This window comes from Nymphaea colorata, chromosome 3 (genome assembly GCF_008831285.2).
Source record: "Nymphaea colorata isolate Beijing-Zhang1983 chromosome 3, ASM883128v2, whole genome shotgun sequence".
Taxonomy (NCBI): domain Eukaryota; kingdom Viridiplantae; phylum Streptophyta; class Magnoliopsida; order Nymphaeales; family Nymphaeaceae; genus Nymphaea; species Nymphaea colorata.
The window spans coordinates 20,370,837-20,391,361 of NC_045140.1; the positions used below are offsets into that span (position 1 = coordinate 20,370,837).

At 37.6% G+C, this 20,525-nt stretch overlaps 1 protein-coding gene across 4 annotated transcripts in view; it reads right to left on the reverse strand.

Annotated features, from left to right (window-relative positions):
- Window positions 1–20,393, reverse strand: part of LOC116250712 (endoribonuclease Dicer homolog 4) — a 45,677-nt gene extending 25,284 nt beyond the window's left edge. The window contains exons 1-15 of one of the 4 annotated variants that reach the window (XM_031624560.2): window positions 20,119–20,392; window positions 19,831–20,008; window positions 17,816–17,926; window positions 15,213–15,347; window positions 15,038–15,110; window positions 13,400–13,464; window positions 13,132–13,275; window positions 12,781–12,909; window positions 8,839–9,022; window positions 5,420–5,516; window positions 4,436–4,625; window positions 1,341–1,501; window positions 761–967; window positions 371–636; window positions 14–288 (exon numbers count right to left, since the gene is read on the reverse strand). In XM_031624560.2, the coding sequence (XP_031480420.1) occupies window positions 14–288; window positions 371–636; window positions 761–967; window positions 1,341–1,501; window positions 4,436–4,625; window positions 5,420–5,516; window positions 8,839–9,022; window positions 12,781–12,909; window positions 13,132–13,275; window positions 13,400–13,464; window positions 15,038–15,110; window positions 15,213–15,347; window positions 17,816–17,926; window positions 19,831–20,008; window positions 20,119–20,210 (2,307 nt within the window). In that variant the 5' untranslated portion in view covers window positions 20,211–20,392. Of the gene's footprint in view, window positions 1–13; window positions 289–370; window positions 637–760; window positions 968–1,340; window positions 1,502–4,435; window positions 4,626–5,419; window positions 5,517–8,838; window positions 9,023–12,780; window positions 12,910–13,131; window positions 13,276–13,399; window positions 13,465–15,037; window positions 15,111–15,212; window positions 15,348–17,815; window positions 17,927–19,830; window positions 20,009–20,118 lie in introns of all 4 variants that reach the window. The other 3 variants (XM_031624559.2, XM_031624561.2, XM_031624562.2) reach the window with 3 other exon arrangements.
- Between the last annotated feature and the right edge of the window lie 132 nt (window positions 20,394–20,525).

Sequence of the window (20,525 nt, forward strand, 5' to 3'; positions counted from 1 at the left end):
GGAAGTGGCTTACCTCAGTTTCACTAAATGAAATTACCCCAGATGGGATAAGTTTTGTTTCCACAATTCTACCATGAGAAAGATGAAGGTCAACTTTCATATCTTCAGCTTCTTTGGGAAGAGGAAGTGCCAAAAAGAGACCAAATCTTCTGTAGCACCGATCCCTTGGCTTAGGAACAAAGTTCATATGATAAAAATGAAATGTGAGATGAGAAGCAGATCCCCTCCAGTCCACTTGAAGTGCAGAAGGTACTACTGTTTCATGAAGCTCTGCTCTGGATAAGTCATCTACATGTAGCATCATGGTCATTCGAAAGAACCAACTAAAGTAACAACAGAAAGAGCTTAATGGACATAAAAGAACCTGTACCCCTAGAATTTACAAGCTTATCATGTGGATTTTCTGAAAATATTTCAATCTCTTCCTTTGGCGTTGGCAAAAGATGGTCCGTCAGGGAACCTAACTCATACAGCTTCTTACATGCTAGAAGAGAAGCGGCTCTTTTTGCATCCTCTTTTGAAGCACATGATGGCCCCTCAACAGAATGAATGGGGGCATTGGAAGGGAGAACCACATGACAAGTGACACCATCCAAATCATCAAGATAAAAGAACTCTGGGACAGGATTAAGGTATCTGCGCATACCAGGAAAAAGTGATCCTGAGAAGCTAAATAAGGATCATTCAGACAGATAAGCTCGGACATACCTAGATAAGAAAACATGGAGTAATTTAAAAAAAGAAGAAAGCAAACCCATACTCATCATGTGGGAGTCTTGAACAATAGTGATGCAGTAAAGACACACTGCATGCACTACTAATGGAAGCACCAGTCTTTTCGACTTTATAAATTGAATCTTCTACGACATCAAAAGTTTCATCAGATGTCCGGTTCAAAATTTCATTGTTCATATGTTTTTCACCAGAAATGAAATCATTGACCAGATTTAGCTCATCGATATTGTTCCTACATCAGATGACAAAATTTCTAATGTAAGCCAAGAGAAAAGAGACTTAATATAACAGAAAAAGAGAAAATTAAGGGCATGTTTTAATAGCAGTAAGAAAGGTCTCAAACAGAATATCCCAAGACCTTTTGCTCATCGCTTTTCTTTGCACCCTTAAGGGTGTGACAGAAATTCTGGAAGAGGGTGTAGTGTCAGAAGAGCCATAAAAGAAAAATCAGAGGAAATGGTGAAGGGTGTTTCCATGTCAAAATGTGGAGGGGATGCTCAAGACAGAAGGTCTGTCTCAGACCATTTATTCCAACATTCAAACATGCCCTGAGTTCCATGTAAGAACACTTGGATCCTGCAGGCAGAAAACAAATGGAGATTTACCTCTCTACTAGAAGAAGGTATTCAGACTCCTGCATGCGAGCACGACCTCTGGATTGTATATAGCTGGCCACTGTTGATGGCAAGTCAAATCGAATAATGAGACAACATGTTTGAATATCAAGGCCTTCTTCAGCAACGTTGGTTGCAAACAACAGATTAACCTAATAGAGAACAAGCAAATGTAAGACAGGAAAGAAACATAAATGCGAAAAGCTGTGTTAAGAAGATAATGAAAGTCTTGATGTATTTTTTTTCTTGAAGATGCACTCACAACCAGAATTTGTGTAACATAGTATGACCACATTTTGTTGAAGTTACTAAAACCTAAGATGTCAAAATTCGTGAATCAGACACAGTCAATCAAGGGGCTAAAAACACTAGTCATGACTAATGGGGATTAGTTGGTTTACTAAAATAAAATCAATAAGGTGTAGAAGCACAATATTTGGTGTGCCAAAAGCAACATAAGGCAGAATATTATAATTCATCAGAAACGTACCTCTCTCTCTCTCTCTCTCTCTCTCTCTGTGTGTGTGTGTGTATTGGGAAATTTGAACTTATGATAACAAAACCAAATAGATACAGAGGCATCTGCACAAATCAATAAAGATAAACTATAAATGCACACAGTGACACAATATCTGCTTCCCAAGACAACTGATAGCTGTAGATCACAGACTGATCAAAAGGTATTACATAAGAAAATTTTGACAGTTGATTAGATATACTAATCATAATAATAATAAGCAGAAGGAGGAGGAGGCTACACACACACATAGCGAGAGAAAGAGAGGGAGAAAGAGAGAGAGAGAGAGAGAGAGAGAGAGAGAGAGAGGAAGGAAGAAAGAAAGAAGAAGAATGTCCAAGTCAACCAACAGGTCCTCAATCTATGCTCAGCAACTTGGAGGCCAAGGACTAGTTGGTGGACTAGCAACCAGACGGGACCAACCAGTTGCTAGTTTAACAATATAGAATCATAAATTAAAACAAAAAAACAATCAAAAACTAAAGAGAGCAGAACAATGAACAAGTTTTTCTATTATTCCATTTTCCTTATCTTTTGAAACATAAGAATGAAAAATATGTAGTTGCTAAATCCTCATCCTACACTTATCATCTCTTTGTCCAACTAAAATGAAGTGTGTAATGATACATCATAGGATGCCCTAAAGTTTGCACATGCATGATCGATCTAAAAATGTGTTACATAGAAATACGATGATGCAATTGTAATGAAACAGCAGCAGTAGATGTAAACTAGATTCAACAATAATCTAGAATGAACAGTTGGATCTCAATAATCAAGAAACACAGGAGCTACTTCAAGCTCTAAAAACAAAGCTCCCAAAGTAACAGAGACGAAAAACCATTAAAAGAAAATCAAACTACAAAAGCTTAGAAAGTTAGAACACAAAGGCTCAGCCTCAATATATGGGAAAGGTGTTAGCTATGGAGCTAAGTCGCATGGGTGCTTTGAAATGACCCCTGCACCCATGTCAAAGAGACGGGTGTGCATATGCAACCACAAGTGCAACCCCGACTGGGCACTAGATGCAATCAACACGTGTCCGGTGCAGTCTGCTGCACCCAGACCACCATTGTCCCTTTTTAGGTGTGGTTTGTCCTGCCTTTTTTCCCCTCTTCTCTCTCATTCCCTTTCTCTTTCTCTCTCTCTCTCTCTCTCTCTCTCTCTATATATATATATATATATATATATATATAGCTCATTTCTCACATTATTGTTGTCCTTAAAAAGAAGAGTACAGAGGTGTCTCTCTTTTAAAAGATACACCAAAAAAGACACCCTGCCACAAGTACTGACAGGGTGCGTCATTTTTTAAAGTATTAGTGCTTCTCTAAAAAACCCCTCTAAATGATGACCAGGGTATTTATTTTTTAAAAAGAAGGTTGCTTAAAATTTTAAGAAAGAAACACTGTAAAAATAAAAGTATAAAACTACGAAATAATTGTTTAACTCTATATATATATATACACACACACACACAAATATATACCCCATCGACACACTCAGACCTAGCACACATGTGACATAGTTGTTGAGCTAGTCCCAACCACAAGACTTCAAGCTGTGGGGCTAGCTGTAAATCAGGCCCGATCTTGAGAATGCAAATGCTTCAAGAGATACACTCTTGAAGATCCCAACAACTTCAATAGGTAATACAAAGCCAAACCTCAAACTTGAGGAAAAGATACCAAATATATTAATCTCAAGAGAAGAATACACAAGAGAGGCCTAAAAGCCTAAACCAAAACAAGGGACAGCAGTCCCTTATTTATAAAGCAAAGAAAGGAGGAAAGAAGGGAGGAGTTGGCTGTTGGGCCAGCATTTCTAGCCGTTGGAAGCTGGTCCAACAGCTAGTTCCCCTTTTACAATAAAAAAAGGTAAAAACAGAAAAAGAGAAAAAGAAATAAAAAAGGGTACATAAAAATAAAATAAACTACATAAACACCTCTGCATACATATATATATTTATATATACAAATCATACATGAAACTAAATGTATGACAGTACATATGAAATATATATATATATATATATATATACTTACATGATGTCTAGTCCTTAATTTCTAACACTAGCCAATTAATAGCTCCAGCAACCATTTAATGGCCGACTGGAAAACAGAAAAAGCAAAAAATAAAGAAACAGTACAGAAAAAGGAATCAACAAAGAAAAACAATGGTGTACCTATATATACAAATTAGCTAACAAGCATATGTACGATAGAATGTACATATATGTACACAAAACCTTCATATATATCCACATGTGCAAATTTTAACAGAAATACCATCTGGTCCTAACAAACTAGAGCTTTTATGCCACACAAGCAGATCCTAAGATAAAGTTTATGAAAAAGCTTTATACATAATTAGCTTATTAGTGGAAGGACTAGTTTATATGGTGGTAATGGTTCTGAATAAACAGTGTCTAGGAAAAACAGTAAAAACTTCAACACAATTACAATTACGTAGGACATTCTAGTATTAGTGTAACTACCTCTCTTCTACAAAAATGACAAACAGAATAAAGGCAAACCATAAGTGAAATTCAGACTAAATCGTGAAGTACCTTTCCAGAACGAAAATTATCAACAATACCATGCATCTTTTTCCGTGACATTGACTTTAAGCCCGAGTGATAACCCACAAGAAAATCACACTTCCAAAAGGCAGCACACTCCAGTCTTCCAAATATTTGAGCCAACAATCTTGCTGTAATGATTCTATTAACAAATACTATACACTTTATACTGTCCTGCCTAATGAAAAGGAAACATAACCACATTAAATGAGAAACATAAAAACTGCATAATCATATTATGATATGAAATTAGCAGCAAAATTTAAAAGACCAATTTAGCCATGACTTATAACCAACAAGAAAAATTTCACTTCCAAAAATAAATACACTTTAGTCTTCCCAGTATGTGAGCAAACAATCTCACTGTAATGATTCTATTAACAAATATTATACATCTGTTGCCTAATGAGGAGGAGACACAAACACATCAAATGAAAAACATTAAAACTACATAACCAATTATGATATGACATTAACAGAAAAATGGTCAGAGGAGAAAAATGAATTACTTTGTGCTTGCAAGAAGTTAACCCAAGCACTCTTAACATCATAATCATTATTGAATACATGCAGTGACTTACTCCTTCTTAAACAGTGAACGACAGACATGTAAGCACTTAAATAAAAAAGGTCACAGGTTTTTGTTTTTGCCACACTTCTTTAAGACATTCCTCTCAGAGAAAGCATAATCAGATAACTGACGATAGACTGCATTTCACAAAAACAAATAACAGAAAGGAAAAGAAAATTTCTTCATTGTTTTCGCAAGGTAATTATTATATGAATATTTGCAAAATTCCTACAACCAACACAAAAAACCAGTACTATGATCAACTAGCCAATTTTGACTTATGAAGACAATGCCTAAGAAAGAGTAAGCATCACATTCAAGAGATCAACGTTTATTAACACAAGTAGACATGCTCAGAGAAAAGAACAACCATGGTGGAAACAAAAATCAAATTTACATACCTATAACTTGAAAGGATTGTAATGAGAACCAGTAGTTTGTTTGAGAAGAATGGTTCTTCTAATACCTCTGGCAGAAAGGCCTCAGGTTGATCACCATCTGTCATATGACAAGAAGAAAGAAGAGGAAGGATTAGAATCCCCATGAAAAATAGAGCAGTTAGACGATGCAGACATTCAAATTTGTTCAGCGATTTTACCCACAATGCACACATAGGTTACAAATAATCTAATATTAAAGTATTAAATGTATAGATAGATGTATTGCTGAAATGGAGACTAGGAAGCCAAAAGTGAGATCCCAAGTTCAGTGAAAGCATTCTTTGTTACTGGAATTGACTTCAGTGACTTAAGACTTAAACATCTCAAAATAAGCAGGCTATAGGTAACATACTGTTCATACTTCATTCCTTCGTCAGAAACGCTCTTGATTTTTTAGCTTCATACAGGAAGAAACCAGAGTTGAGAAAGGTCAGCTTTTCTGCTGTTCTCAAGAAGAAAAAGAATGATTGATCCTTTTTGTTGTATGAAACATGAGATGCAAAATAGAAAGCAGCATTTAGAGATAAAAAGTGGACCCTATTAGCATTATTTCTTTTATACAGTTCTTTAATGTCAATCAGAAGTGTGAGTGTTAAGCAGATGCCATTGACTTGGATCTAACTGGATCCAGTCTAAATTCATAGCCACATGCCATCCAGATCCACACATCCTTATGTACTGCATTTTCTATATGTAATTGAGGGCATTTTTGTCCAACATATTTTCTGTTAGCTGAACATATTTTAATGAGAATTATGGCACGACTTATTTCTGACAGAAGTGACCTGAAAGCATCCCTCTTGTGTTCTCTCTTCTTTTCTTCTCCTCTGTATTGTGAAACTACAGCAATAACAAAATCTTTCATGGTATCAGAGGCAGGTTAACAAGCTGTAGATTTTTGTAAAGGTATGTCCAAGGAGATCTGCAACCAAAAATGCAGTCAAGGGTTCCTTCTTTAATCTTCTTCCTTACTCAAAGGTTCTTTTCTCCTTTCAAACCTGTTTCCATTCTTCAGAAAATCTGCAGTAGGAATATTGTTGGTCCTCAACCCTAACGTGCCTGATTTCTTCATTTTTCCTTTTCCTGAACGTCATGATATTCCCCTTTTCCACTGTTTCCCTCTGATATCTATTTCTGACCTGCAGCTGTCATTGGATGTACAGGTTTTTTGCCTGGAAATATTAAGCCAGATGCCAGATTTAATATTCCTGTATATCTGCAAATGTAAGTCTGTCTAACAGATGTGAAATTATTCCTCCATCTTACATCAGATCTAGAGTTTTATTTTTCATGATTCTATGGATCCTTTGTGTCTTCTTTTTCAATGTTTTGCTTGTGATTGTTTTAGGTTATGAAGATCCACCCTTGAGATTTTCCCTGAGATAACCTTAAGGGATGTCATCAGCCCTCATGTTGCCTTAGGTTTTCAGCAGAGAAATTCTTAAGTACTGTCCTCTCATGAAGAAAAGAACACAAAGAAAAAGGAAGGCTCAATCCCTCATACAAGACCGCTGCTGCGCTACATCAAAAGACTGTTATGTTTCAAAATCAGGGATCTTCTTATCTGATTCTTCTTGCATCTAAACCCTTTTACTCTTTCATATTCCTATTGAGAAAAGGGGGATTCCTCCTTTCATTTGGTTTTGTCCAATATCATGCAAATTGTACGATACATATCTCAATTTTTGACTTGGCAACATCTTCCACCTTAGAAGAGTGTAATGCACCATATATTACTGTGTAGTATGATACAAGGCCACATGAGTCCATGACAATACAGTGTAGTCCGTCTCACATCCCATGACATGAGAGAGGCATGAAAAGAGGGGGATCTGAGGCCCAGTTTTTGTTTAAACTTTAAAAGCTCCCTCTCAAGTTTTCTGTGAGCTGTGAGGGAGATCTCGCTATGTTAAGGAAGAAAACTTCAATTTCAAACTACATGTACAAGTAAGGTATCGAACTACGGTTGAAGAAAGATGCGTTTCCCATTTCTACCATGAAAGGCATAAAATCTCATGCTTTTTCCATACATTTATATTGTTTTTCTGAAGATACGATTTCAAGTGACCCGCACGGCAATGGTGCACATGGGTGAGGGAAATGAAACTTGAAAATCATTTTTATAAGTATTGTAAACAAGACTTATCAGCAAGAATATCTCCGCTAAAACACCATGTAGCTAGGATTCATGAGAATGTGGCTCTGAGCACCAGTAAAGGACCACAAGGATTTGCCCGAAGACAATGCATGGACATGATTAATGGTCTCAAAGCAAAAAAGTTGGGCTATGGTGTGACCCCTAGGAAGTGGAGGATGAGGACAATAAAAATGATATCAACCATTTCACAATTAACTCATACAAAGTTCATCACACAGATCACATTCTTACAGTCACTTCTATAAAATAGTGCTAGAAGTGCCATAAATAAATAAATAAATAAATAAATATATATATATATATATATATATATATATATATATATATAGAGAGAGAGAGAGAGAGAGAGAGATTAACTAGGCCTATTTATTCATTTGATTAGCTACAGACGTGCATGTTACACATAAATAAACATATATATTACATATGCATATATATATATAATAGGAAAACGGGTAGCTGCCAGACCCTTGTATGTCATTCTGGATTGCCTGGGCCATTGATTTTAAGGAAATTGCCTGGAAGAGATTAAATTAAAAAAAAATAAAAATCAACAAGTATTTTAGGAGACCCAAGTACCCCTCAAAGAAGGAAACAATGAATTTTTTTAATCAAGATCTCTTGCCTTCTTGTGAGGGGTATTTCTGTCTCTTGAAAGTACAACTTGGTTTCAAGTTATTTCAGCTTAATCTCCACCATCCAATCTACTTAAAATAGATCTCCTTAAAATAGACAGCCCATACGATTCTCATCTAGTCTAGCATATAAGGGTCTGGCAGCTACCTGTTTTCGTATATATATATATATATATATATATATATATATATATATATATATATATATATATAATCTTTTAAAAATCAGAAAGACATGTAATGACCAATTTTGCAAGTAAGCAAAAATAAGTTAATGATATTAAGACAGGAAATGCCTACAAGTAGGCAGAATCAGCTATAGTTGAGTGCACAGATTCAACCAAATATCAGATTCAGTAGGGGAAAAAATCCATTTTCAGATACAATTTAGTTAAACCCCAGTAAGCCATTGGATTGTGTCATCTTCTCTGGATGTTCTAAATATAAACATCTTATTTTCAACTTGCAGTTATTAACAATGCACCTTACAAGAATAAGATTTCCTAAAAATACAAATTACAAAGAGTACGATTGGAGATTATAGGAGCACAAGGATAAGAAAGCTACGAATAAGGTACTGCTTCTACCTTCCAACAAAGTAACATCAAGAAGAACAGACAATGCCCTTTGCAAGTACACATCTGCAATTTTGTTATCATCATAACCATCTTGTGTTCCTTCTATTTCTGTAACAGTATCACATGAACTCGTTTGCCCCTCCACTATTTCAGCTAAATCCTCTGAATCACCACTTTGAAGAATTCGCACAGCCTTGCACCAAGTAAAATTACGAATTTAGCATAAATAACTGATAAAATTATATAAACAAAAAGACCATAACTAGAAAAACATTAAGAGATTCACAATTTTTTTCAGTATAAACCAAAAATCTGCCCTTCATAAATTACAATCTTCAAACAAATACACTTGGAAGATAGACATGTGTTGATATTCTTGGACAGTGGACCACATCTCCATTGCCATTTTTCAATCTCAATTCTCCATTGAACTGTAAAATCTGAAATAGCGATGTGCAGAAAATTCAACTAAACCCAAGCCAAACATTTTGTGAATAACTATAATATAGAAATGAAATATATCAAGTCACAAGGAGAAACTCTCAGTGAAACAAATAGTCATAAGAAGAAACTCTCAATGAAACAAAGTATACTAAGGCAACAAAATATATAAAAATACCTAGAAAAGCTTCAAAAAAGCATAGAATGAAGAGGACCAAAGAGACGCTTACATAGACCTCATTAATGAGCTATTGGGATATCCAATGGCTAGAATTCTAGGCATTGGAGAGCCCAGCAGCTCTTTCAGCTGGAGAATTCAGGTGCAAAAAGAACATAAAAAATTGAAATAAAGTGAAAATTACAAAACAAAAAGTTACAAACGAAACCTAAAAACTGCACAAAAAACCAGTGCCTAAGATATATATATATATATATATATATATATATATATATATATATATATATATATATATATATATATATATATATATATATATATATATAAACTTTAACACACATGCTATTCTCAAAAGAAAACGTTCTGATCCCTTCACCAATAATATCCTTGTCAGAAGAAAATCTGTTTCTACACAAAGCAAATCAACATTCTTCCATCTTATTAAATTGTTTATTTGCATTTGTACATTTATTTCTGTCTATTTTTTGCATGTGACATCATGAAATGAAAGAGTGCTCACACAAAACATACTGTTTTCCTATAACCCCCTTGCACCCTCCCAATTCCGTTATTTAAAGCCATTTTTCTGGGTCAAACCAGTAGACCCAATCCAGACCCAATTCTAGAACCGAAACCTGGACACTAACATTACTCGACCCTTCGAAAAACACCTTGTCCTCAAGGTGTGATGAACCAAATCAAATGTTGACAAACAAAAGTCCTCCCATGACTGCAGCCAACTAGGGCTGTAGCTAATAGTAAAAACATGGCTTGACAATAGCCATGAGATAGTGTAAGGATACATTTGAAAGTCAGTTTCTCCTGCTCAAAAACTTCCTCCAAGTTGGCATGAGACAGTCTTCCCAATAATGGCAAACCAGCTGTTGGGTTATTGGGATATGCGTTCCTTAGCTTTCTTGTTCTATATTTGAAAAGTTGCAGTTGAGGTCTGCATTTGGATTTGATGCAAAAGTTGCCAGCTCTAGAAGATGAGGTAACGACAAGTGGGTAGTACTCTAAAGCAGTCGGTCTAGGAACTTCTCAATTATTTAGTCAAGTGAAATGATTTGAGTAACTCTGGTACCAGTTTACGTCGGTCCCATCTGGTAGCTTTTTCCCGAAAGGTATCCTTCTGCCGCAAACTTTTTCATTTCCTTGAGATATCTCAATTTCCTCAATAGACAGTGCATAAAGTTTGTCATCAAACATCTTCAAAAAATTGCCTTCTTGGTCTTGATTTCTAAGGCAGCTCTCTTTGAGAGCCGACTGCATCCTTCCAGTCGATCATGCTTAACTGTCGTGCACACCGTGAACCCTCTCTCATTCCATCTTAGGAGTCCCAGTCTGGTAGAACCTGAGCAAGTATGAGGAAGGGAAAATATACAGATGGCCAACTTCATCTGCCGCTGGACTCTTACTTTCACCAATTTTGGATCATTGGTAGCTATTCTGCTGCCTACAGCCAAGTCGCCTAATTATTGCTCTTTGTTTCGAGAATCCTTGTTTGCTCCTTTCGTTGGAAGGATGAGCATCATCAAAGAGTCGACAACCACTTTTGCTTCTCCCCCCTTACGCATCTCCTTGATTGTTACATCTGCTACTGCCAATCTCTCCACGACTATGGGTTTGGGTGCAGAAACCATTGTCACAAAAAACGTGTACGGGTATTATACGGCAAGGAATTTATCGGGTATAATACATCAAAATTGTATATCTCGAGAAAATCTCAATTTTTGGCAAATTTTTAAAAAATTTAAAACATTTAATAAATCTTGAAGATTATAAAACAATAAAAAATCATAAAAATTATGAAAGAAATGCAAAAAACATGTATAATATGCATATAATATGCATTTTTTTCACGTTTTTTATTTTCTGGCTTTTTTTTTAAAGATGCATTTTTTTCATGTTTTATACGGCTGACTATGTTTTGGCGTATTATACGCGTTTTTTTCCAATAGGACTCGTTTTCTATCACAATGGCAGAAAGCCACACACTTAGAGCATCCCTGGATTGTAGCTAAGGGGGTTTTCCTAACTGCATACGTGCCTTCTCCTCTTTCCTCGTTGCCTGAATCCTACAGAAACTTCACTAGACCCAAACATACCTGGACCTGTAGGTGCTACTGATATGAAGATGGCACAGTCCTTGGGTGATCGAACCAACACGCCAATGTTGCCAATCTTGCCGACGATTGCTCTGCTCACCTGAGAGGCGGCATTGTGGAAGGCCTTCTTGCTCGCTCCCTTGACTGTAATTTCATTTGCAAGGTGGGTTAACACCGAGAGTGGCTCAGTGGCAGAAATGGAGTTGTTCTCCTCATTATTAGAGCTTCTAAGAGTTTCTTGGATCATAGATGTTTTGTCCCCACTAATCTGAACTGTGGTTGGTGGTGGCAGGAGGTTTGAACCTACGGCAGTGAATGCACCCAGTAGGTCTGTGGGTGGTTGCATCTCCGCCTTGTCATCCTGGTGTTTTTCTTGTCCTTGTTGCTACCAAGTTGTGAAGACGTCTTCAGGAGACACTCAAGTGCTCATGTGGTGAAGCCTTTTCTTCAAGCAAAACCCTCATCTGTCATTGTCTTAGTAGTATCATCTGCAACTTCTCGTCCACTTGGTCCAACTTTTGATTGATCCTTGCGACGGTACTCTCCACCTGTTCCAATCAACCAGCCATGATCTGCCGACCTGAACCCCTTCCATCGAGTTGCTCTATGGCTGCCATGGCGTCCCGAGCGGTAACTCTCTCTGCCACCCTCTAGCTCTGATACCTTGTTGGCCATCATCTGCTAACTTCTACTTGCTATCAGAAATACTCAACCAAACACACTGCCCTAACCCAGTTAGGGTGACCCTCACCAGAGGAAATATTCTCTTACATCGATAACCCCCTTGCGCCCTCCCAATTCTGTTATTTAAAACCGTTTTTCTGGGTTGGCCTGATAGACGTGATTCTAGAACCAAAACCTAGACACTAACAAAATGCTTAAATGCAAACTGTTGCAGTTAAAAGCAATTAACTATAGAACCAAGCTTAAACTGAAAACCAATGAAATTGATGGCAAATTTTAAAGGAAAGAGGATACAAGTGCATTACAAGATAATCAATTGAAAATTTGAAATCATAGTTAACGGCAGTACGGCACTATGTTGATCATTCCAACATTGCTTTCCTTACTTGTGCAGAATGTAAAATACGCATTTGAAAGCTCAAGGAAAATCAAAAAGGAAAAGTTTCTATAGCAGATTGGAATGGTCTAAGACTTAGACTCTAAGTAATAAATAACACAGTGCTGAAGTTGCAACTGCGATTATAGACAACATCTACTCACTTGAGTGGCAGCATACAGCCCAAGATTTTCCAAACAAAACAGTAACCCGTCATGGAGCCTTTTAACTGAACCAGCCTTCTTTTGGAAATCCTTGAGGATGTTAGTACTTGTTCTTGCAATTGCTATACACTGAAAGATCAAACGAAGATTGCCTTGATGACAGAAATAAAAGATTCCCAGAATGTCAATATTTGTAAAATAAGGAACAGTCCTAAAAAAATGACTGATTCCCTAAAATACCCCCAAAAATTTTGAGGACAAAAAAAACAATTCTAATTCTTTTGGAGAGAAGACATTACAGTTAGTTACTTATCCCACTAAGCAAATGTGGTGCAAAATTGCAAATACTACCTGTTCCTTAATTTCCTCAAGCTTTTTCCCCAAAGTCAGAGTGCATTGACATGTACTCTCAACAGCAGGATCATAGAAATAAATCTTCACATCTGGTGAAGGAACAAGAAGCTCAAGCTCTTCCTTGTCCTCAACGGTATAGACCTATTCACTCCAAGAATACAAAGAGAAAAAATGTTACTTGCTCATCGTAGCTAGATATAAAGTATCAGAAGATCTCAGAGAGAGTGCAACATTTCATCCTAGCTGCTGTTAATGAACTTCATACCTTCGCATCAAGTAAATGCTCTAAAGTGTTGATGCATTTGGTGTAGTTCATCTGATGGGAACCACCTTGAAGGGAGACAAAACATACAAAGTAAATGCAAACCCACATACTTACTCTTGATGTAACTGACATAAATAAATTAATGTATACAGGGAAATTAAAGACATACAGGCTGCTACAGCAAATCATTTTAGAATTCTAAAAGTGAAACTGCATATTAGCGCAAATAATGGGAAACTTCAAACAAAAAATCAATACATTCATTGATGACAAATATATACATGCATGTCCTATATGTATCCAGAAACTTTTCCAAATGTCCACCTTTACTCTTAACAAATATCAACACCGAACATTTTTATTCATTTCAAATGTTTACCAAACATAGAACAGTTTTAGAAAATGCACCCACTTACGCACCACAGCAAACTTAACCTACAACAACAGCAACAATTATAAAGAAATGACCCAATCCATAGTCAATGAAGAACTTCAAGAGATAAGAGAGTTCGTACTTACAGGCAATGTTGTAAAAAGCGTATCGTAAGGTGTATCGGTCGGGCTTTAAGATACGCCGTATCGTAACCGTATCGTAAATTTTTAAAAAATAATAATAATAAATCAGAAAAAATTTAAAAAAAATCAAAAAATTCATAAAAAATCAGAAAAAATTAAAAATAATAAATTCTTCATAAAAAACATGGTTTAGTCTTTTAGATAATGATACTTATTATTTTGCTAAATGCTATAAACTTACACGTTCACGGTTCATCATTCATACTTCATAGACATCAAAATTCATAACAATATCATTCTTTTTCATCTTTATCTTCATGGTTTAAAAAAAAAACCATTTCCTCTCAATGGGAATCAGCCACCCACGCACAAATCCATGGTTTAATAGATGATTTCACGGTGACAATCGATGATTTCACAATGGAAATCAATGATTTCCCTATAAAACGGTACAATCTATAGATTAGAAATGAGGAAGGGGTGGGTTTTTATAAAAAAAAACTCGAAAAAATGGGTTTCAAGTCTCCTTTTTAGAAATCAGCCCGTATCGTACGATACGGGCCGTATCGCACCGTATCGTACGATACGGGGGCCCGTATCGTACGTATCGTACGATACAAGTACGATACACCCCCATTTGCGATACAGGGGGTGTATCGTATCGTATTTTGCAAACGATACGATACGTATCGTACGATACGATACGTATCGTACGATACGGCCCCGTATCGTACGATACGTACAAGACTGCTTACAGGAGTCTCAAGAATATTGCAAAGCTAAACAAGAGCTTAATTTCAATAAAAAGCACAATGCAAAAGCCAAATTCTATTTACAAATCAAAGCTCATCGTCTGTATTTATAGCAAGAGGCCGGAACTGGCTATCAGGCTAGTCCTGACGGCCAATACACAAGCCACTGAGGGTGCCATGAGAAGTAACTAGAATATCCTTATTTGGGGAAAAAAATGAAAACAGGTAGATGATGGCCAGGTCCAATCTTCGTTTCTCCAAGTCATTCAAAAGGGAATGATGCAGTTCCAGAAATAGCATACACGTGAAAATGTAAACCACAGAACTATGGTGACAAGCATGAAGAAACAGTAATAAGTGGTAAAATCACCTTTTCCAATGACTGGAGATGCTGTTAACCCAAATATATGAGGTCGCTTAATGTCGTCATGCCTGTAGAATTCCTGAATGACCATACGCCATAGCTCATCTATAACACTCACTTACGAAATTATATAAAAAAACACATTACTTGAAAGACAAGACAGTATGTTGGTGATGTTCACCTTCATGATTTGGGCATATGGATGTCTCTTCTGTGCATGGTGACATTCATCAAATATAAGAAGTGCAATTGTGTCCATCCTCATGAAACAATGGTGCAGATTTCTCAGAAGTATTTCAGGGGTCATAACAAGAACCTGTGAGAGTTGTAGAACCATGTAAAACATCAGTCATCAGATACCTAACCGCCTCTACAATAAGTACCAGAAAGGAAGGCAGGTATCCTCGTCATCTTATTTGAGCCACTGTATATTTTCATTTCCCACCCTGTGGTACTTCTAAGCTATACCACTATTTCTATTCCATCTTAATTGTTTTACATCAAAACCAAAGTTGATATATTTTCTCCAAAAGCCATCTTTTCAAAGTCTCTTTGTCAGATCCTCTTTCCAGAAAAAGGTATTAAGGATTTTGAAGTTAGAAGAGAATGTTCCGATATGGGGAGAAACATATCCATGCACCATATACATGCCAAAAGGAGAAACCGATACCCTCTTCCTGCCATGGACTGTATCAGGGTTATGGTCTGGGAAAGTTCAGGTGTAACCAAGCCTTGGACTGAGTTGCCGTTCAGCCCAGCCATATATTATTTCAACAGTGCATGTCAATGGGCTCCACTTTGGACTCCATTGGCTAGTATTGCTATAGTTTTTCTCCTATGTTCCCCATGTAAATTTTCTTGTATTGTAAATTTCATCACATTAGTAAGGTTTCCTTTCGTTTTTCTTGGCAAAGGAATTTTTAGGCACTTGAAGCATGGGTACAGTGGCAAACACTTAAACCCAAAGAAAAACACATCTATTCACCATACATATACCAAGAAGGTAAGTCACATGAGTCGGGTGCACTGCTGCAGCATCTTTTAAAATAACTTGCGAAATAAATAGATAGATAGATAGAGAGTACTAGCTTTAAAAAATGGTGATATTTTGAAATATCGTGTCTTTACTGCCAAAAAGAAGTAATATGCTTTCAGTGGGAAATTATCACGAGATTGTAAAATTATTGCAAAAAAGCAAAATTATAATATGATGATATTTCTCTTTAAGAAAATCCTTATTTATGTATATTTTCAGTGTATAATTTATGTTCCATTTCTTTTAGAATCTTAAAAATTATTTTTGAATGTTTCCAAGAGTAACAAAATTAGTCAAAACATTATAATTTGAGATCTCTTCTGTTATTTTTTATATGTTTTCTGTTTTTTTAAATCCCAATGTGTGTGTGTGTGTGTGTGTGTGTGTGTGTGTGCGCGCGTGCTTGTACAAAAAGTAACATCTTCCTTTAATTTTTAATGCACACGTGACCATGGCTAATGCAACCTGATGATGGCACAATCTGGATTGGAGAGAGAGAGAGAGAGTAGGAGGAGGAGCAGAAGGAGGAGGGGGAGAGGAAGCTTTCTTAATCCCTTTCTTATATTCTTTTAACATTTTTTGTTGCTTAACATGATGATAATAGCAATCAAGGTTGACCAGGTCCAGTTACTGGACAAAATATGACTCAGTCACATTTTTTTTTACTGCACCAGACTCTCCTTCATGTCAAGTCTGAGGCACACCCAAAATTGAATGAAAATCGTTCACTGTCACTGTCCGCACCCAACTCCTTCAGCCTCCACAACACTCAACTCCTTGTATTTTCAGGTAGGACGCACCCCAGTCAGGACCAGTTAACTTGGTCACTCGAGTGAGGCAGCAATTTTGGCAAATCCATATGACTTAAAGAACAAGAGAAAGGGAAATTCGAAGCAAGTTTAGTTTCATAAGGGAAACTGACATGCAAGTAGCTGGAAAATAAACCATTACCTGGCTTGAACAAGGTTGTAGCCCACATCAAACTTTTGCTTAATCAACACAATGGGCAAATGTGTAAGGGTAATAAACAAGTTGAACTGAAGACAACACTGCCCATCATATGCCAATGAGCTCATTAAAAGAAAATTGAAGCTCAAAGCAAGCTTACTGCAAGCTGGCCTGTTTTCCAAAAAAATGACTCTTATTGAAAAGTATATTAATGAGCATGGAGTAAGTCTAATATCACTTTCTCATACTCAGCTTGTCAAATTGTTCAACTCATTGAGCCTGTTAGCGAAACATGAACAAGCTTATAATGAGCCGAAGGGATGTGAGCGTTAAGCTGCTCCATTTATTCACCAACTACATCTCACTTACTGGAGGATTAACTACAATATCACCAAATCTTATTCCATACAAAGAGAAAAAATGATGCCATAAACATCTAACTAGTGGTGCAGCTAAAACTTCGTCTCAGGCAATGTTTGCAATCATAGCAAGGCATGGACGACTACAGGCTTATGAGGACTAATAGGTCTACAAGCAAAGAGGCTATTCAGATACACAGAAGTACAAAGAGGTGAACCCCCACTTCCAAGTGACGAACTTTCCAATTAAACTTAGAAACAAGTTAGCAAAATCTTATTCAGATATAGACTTTTAAATATAAACTGCTTCTTCTTTTTAACAAGGCAAATTTCCACCTCATGATTTATGTGGATGTACCTGATAGGAAACCAAAATGCATGTAGAACAACAGTATCAACCAGACCAGAAACAGAAACCTACAGACAGGAGTTATTACAAACCTCATATTTTTCAAGTTCAGATTCCCATTCTTTATGATTGTCCAAATGCTTTTGAGCACCAAAATAGGTTCCAACCTTGAAATTTGTTGAATGGTCTATTACCACTGCTTGCTGCACAAGAAGTGGAGAGGATATGTATCAAACAAGAAGGAAACTTAATGTACCCTGCAAAAAGACAATATATACCTCAGTGCACACAAGAACTAAAATATCAAAATTGCCTCGTACAACATACAAAATAGTATGGTTTCTTTGTCACATCCTTGGATTTTTAACTTTGTCCAATCTAGTGTCCTGCGCAGATCCTTGGTCCACAAGGAAGCTACCAGCCTTTTCCTTTGTTCATCTCATTGGATGAATGTGTAGCAACAGAATACTTGAAGACTGCATATGCAAAGGCATCAATGGACTTTAAAACAGGCAATCACTGCCCTTTGTCCCTTCACTAAGCAAATCAGCTCTATAGTTGGCAAAATAACCTGGGCACCCCAAAACCCTTTTACAAAACCGCTCTTCTCAAGTAATTCCCTCTTTATTGCCTCCTATTTGTCTCGCTATTTTCCCCATGCCTCCCCTTCACTTAGGGCTGTCTTGGCCCCTTTACAGAGTGTTGATCGGTTAGGCATGAGTAATGGGTCGGCCCCATGCTGCCCATCGCTTGGCAAAAATTCCCATCAAGTTGCTTACTATTTTGAGCACACATCATGAGGGCATCACATCACCCACTCATTAGGAATTAAGCAAGGAAGGGCCACTTCTCCGTTGCTTAGTGGTTACCTAACCGCCACCGATTCATGTTTCACATGGTAAGTTTGTGGCTGCCAACTTCAGCCACTTTACTACTTTTATAGGATCTACCATGAACCTAAGTCACATTGGCAAGGGTCCGGGTATTGTAGCATGGGTTTGGACACAGTAGTTTTACAAAATGTGGGAATGGCGACATGGCAGGGTTCTATATATATATAAGCAAAACTTATCAAGCAAAGGGGATAAAAGAGGCGAAAGGCTCGGCCTATAACAAAAGTTGATAGCAAATTTTATATAAAGAAAGGAAGTTTCCCTGGAATGACAATGGGCACAGATTTGTCGTTAAAATGTATATTAAGCCATTATTCTTGCCCATTATGCTGTAGCAGGGACAAAAGCTTAATAAATAGCCTGCCTTAAGCCTTTGAAATTTCTTCAGAATTGTGTGCGCTGGCCTCAAATAAGCCCAAAGTTCTCCACATGTCTTCATTTCAAGGCAATGATATCGGCTACTAGGTTCTGCATGGATCCAACGGAAGACTTCACCTCTAAGTCCATCCAGTACCAGCTATCAAAGAATGCAAACAATAGGCAATTTTCTTCTTTTGAAGCTGAGAAACAGAATCCACATATATTATCTATCAGTATTTAGTCCACAAAAAACATCTACTAAGTTGCATTCGCCAGAAGAAAAAAAAATTATGCTTCTTTCCTCTTTCCCCGACATTCAGCCGCAGCCAAAAAAAACCGCTTCTCTTATTTCTCATAGTATCAACTAGGTTCCTCCTTCTCCTGAATAATGAAATCACAGTTCTTTAAATCTAATTTGCCGGACCCCAAATTCTGCTTCGTGCAGTCGGCCGTAAGGTTCGGGATACAAGTTTGTGTTCGCATCCTACGCATACACCAACCATGTATTACCTACAGAGTTTCGACTTCTACTTCCCACAGCGGTCAATGCCCGATCATCGTAGTGCAAGAAAGCACAAGTTCAGCAACAAGATTATGACAGAAATAACTTCGCGGGAACCTCCACATCAATCGTCCATTAATCGCGGTTTCGTTGATCTGACGTAGCGATTTCTAGCTTCCACTTCGCGCAGCAACCAAAACAAGATCATCATAGTGCATTGAAAACGCGTACAGGATCACAAGATTCAGGACTCAAGCAAATCAACGATCGTATCGAGGCACAACTTCCATTAGAAATTCAACGACAAGATCAATCAAAACCCCGCACGAAAATAAGGAGAACAGCACCGCACCTGCTGAACCAGATGCACGGTGGGCGCCAGGAAGACACAGACGGACTTCTGCGGCTTCCTGATCATGTGGCCGAGCTCGTACATTAGAAGCACCGCAATGTGCGTCTTCCCGCACCCCGTCTCCAGATACACGATTATGTTCTCCTCCATCGCCTTCTTGCACAACGCCAACTGATACCTAAAACCGTCGAAAGAAAATTGAAAACATGCGCCAAACAACAAGAACAAGAAATTGAAAACGGCAAAAAAAAAAAAAACAAAAAAGGCGAGGAAAGCCATCGATCGAACCGTCGGGCGATGGTCCTAGGTTCCTTAACCGCAACCCGACCGCAGTCATCCTCCCGCCGCTCGCCGGCGTCGTCCCCGACGATGACCGCCATGACTTCGTTCCACACTTCCACTCGAGCGGGAGAGACCAAGAAAGGGTCACCGAAGAGAACGAAGGGTCGTCTGCAACGTGGGAAACCCGAATATGCAGGGCAGATATAAATAACATTTACAGCACTGAAGGGAAGCCGCTCTTCTCAGTGCGCTCTCCAAATGCTTCGGGCGCAAGAAAGGAACGCAAGAAAGATGGCGGACGGCCCGTACGGACGTAGTAGGCGGCTGACGACTAGTGGCCGGTGGGGCCCTTCGTCCTTGTTATTTATTTATTTCAGACATAGGCAATATTGTCACCACTGCCGTCGCGGGTT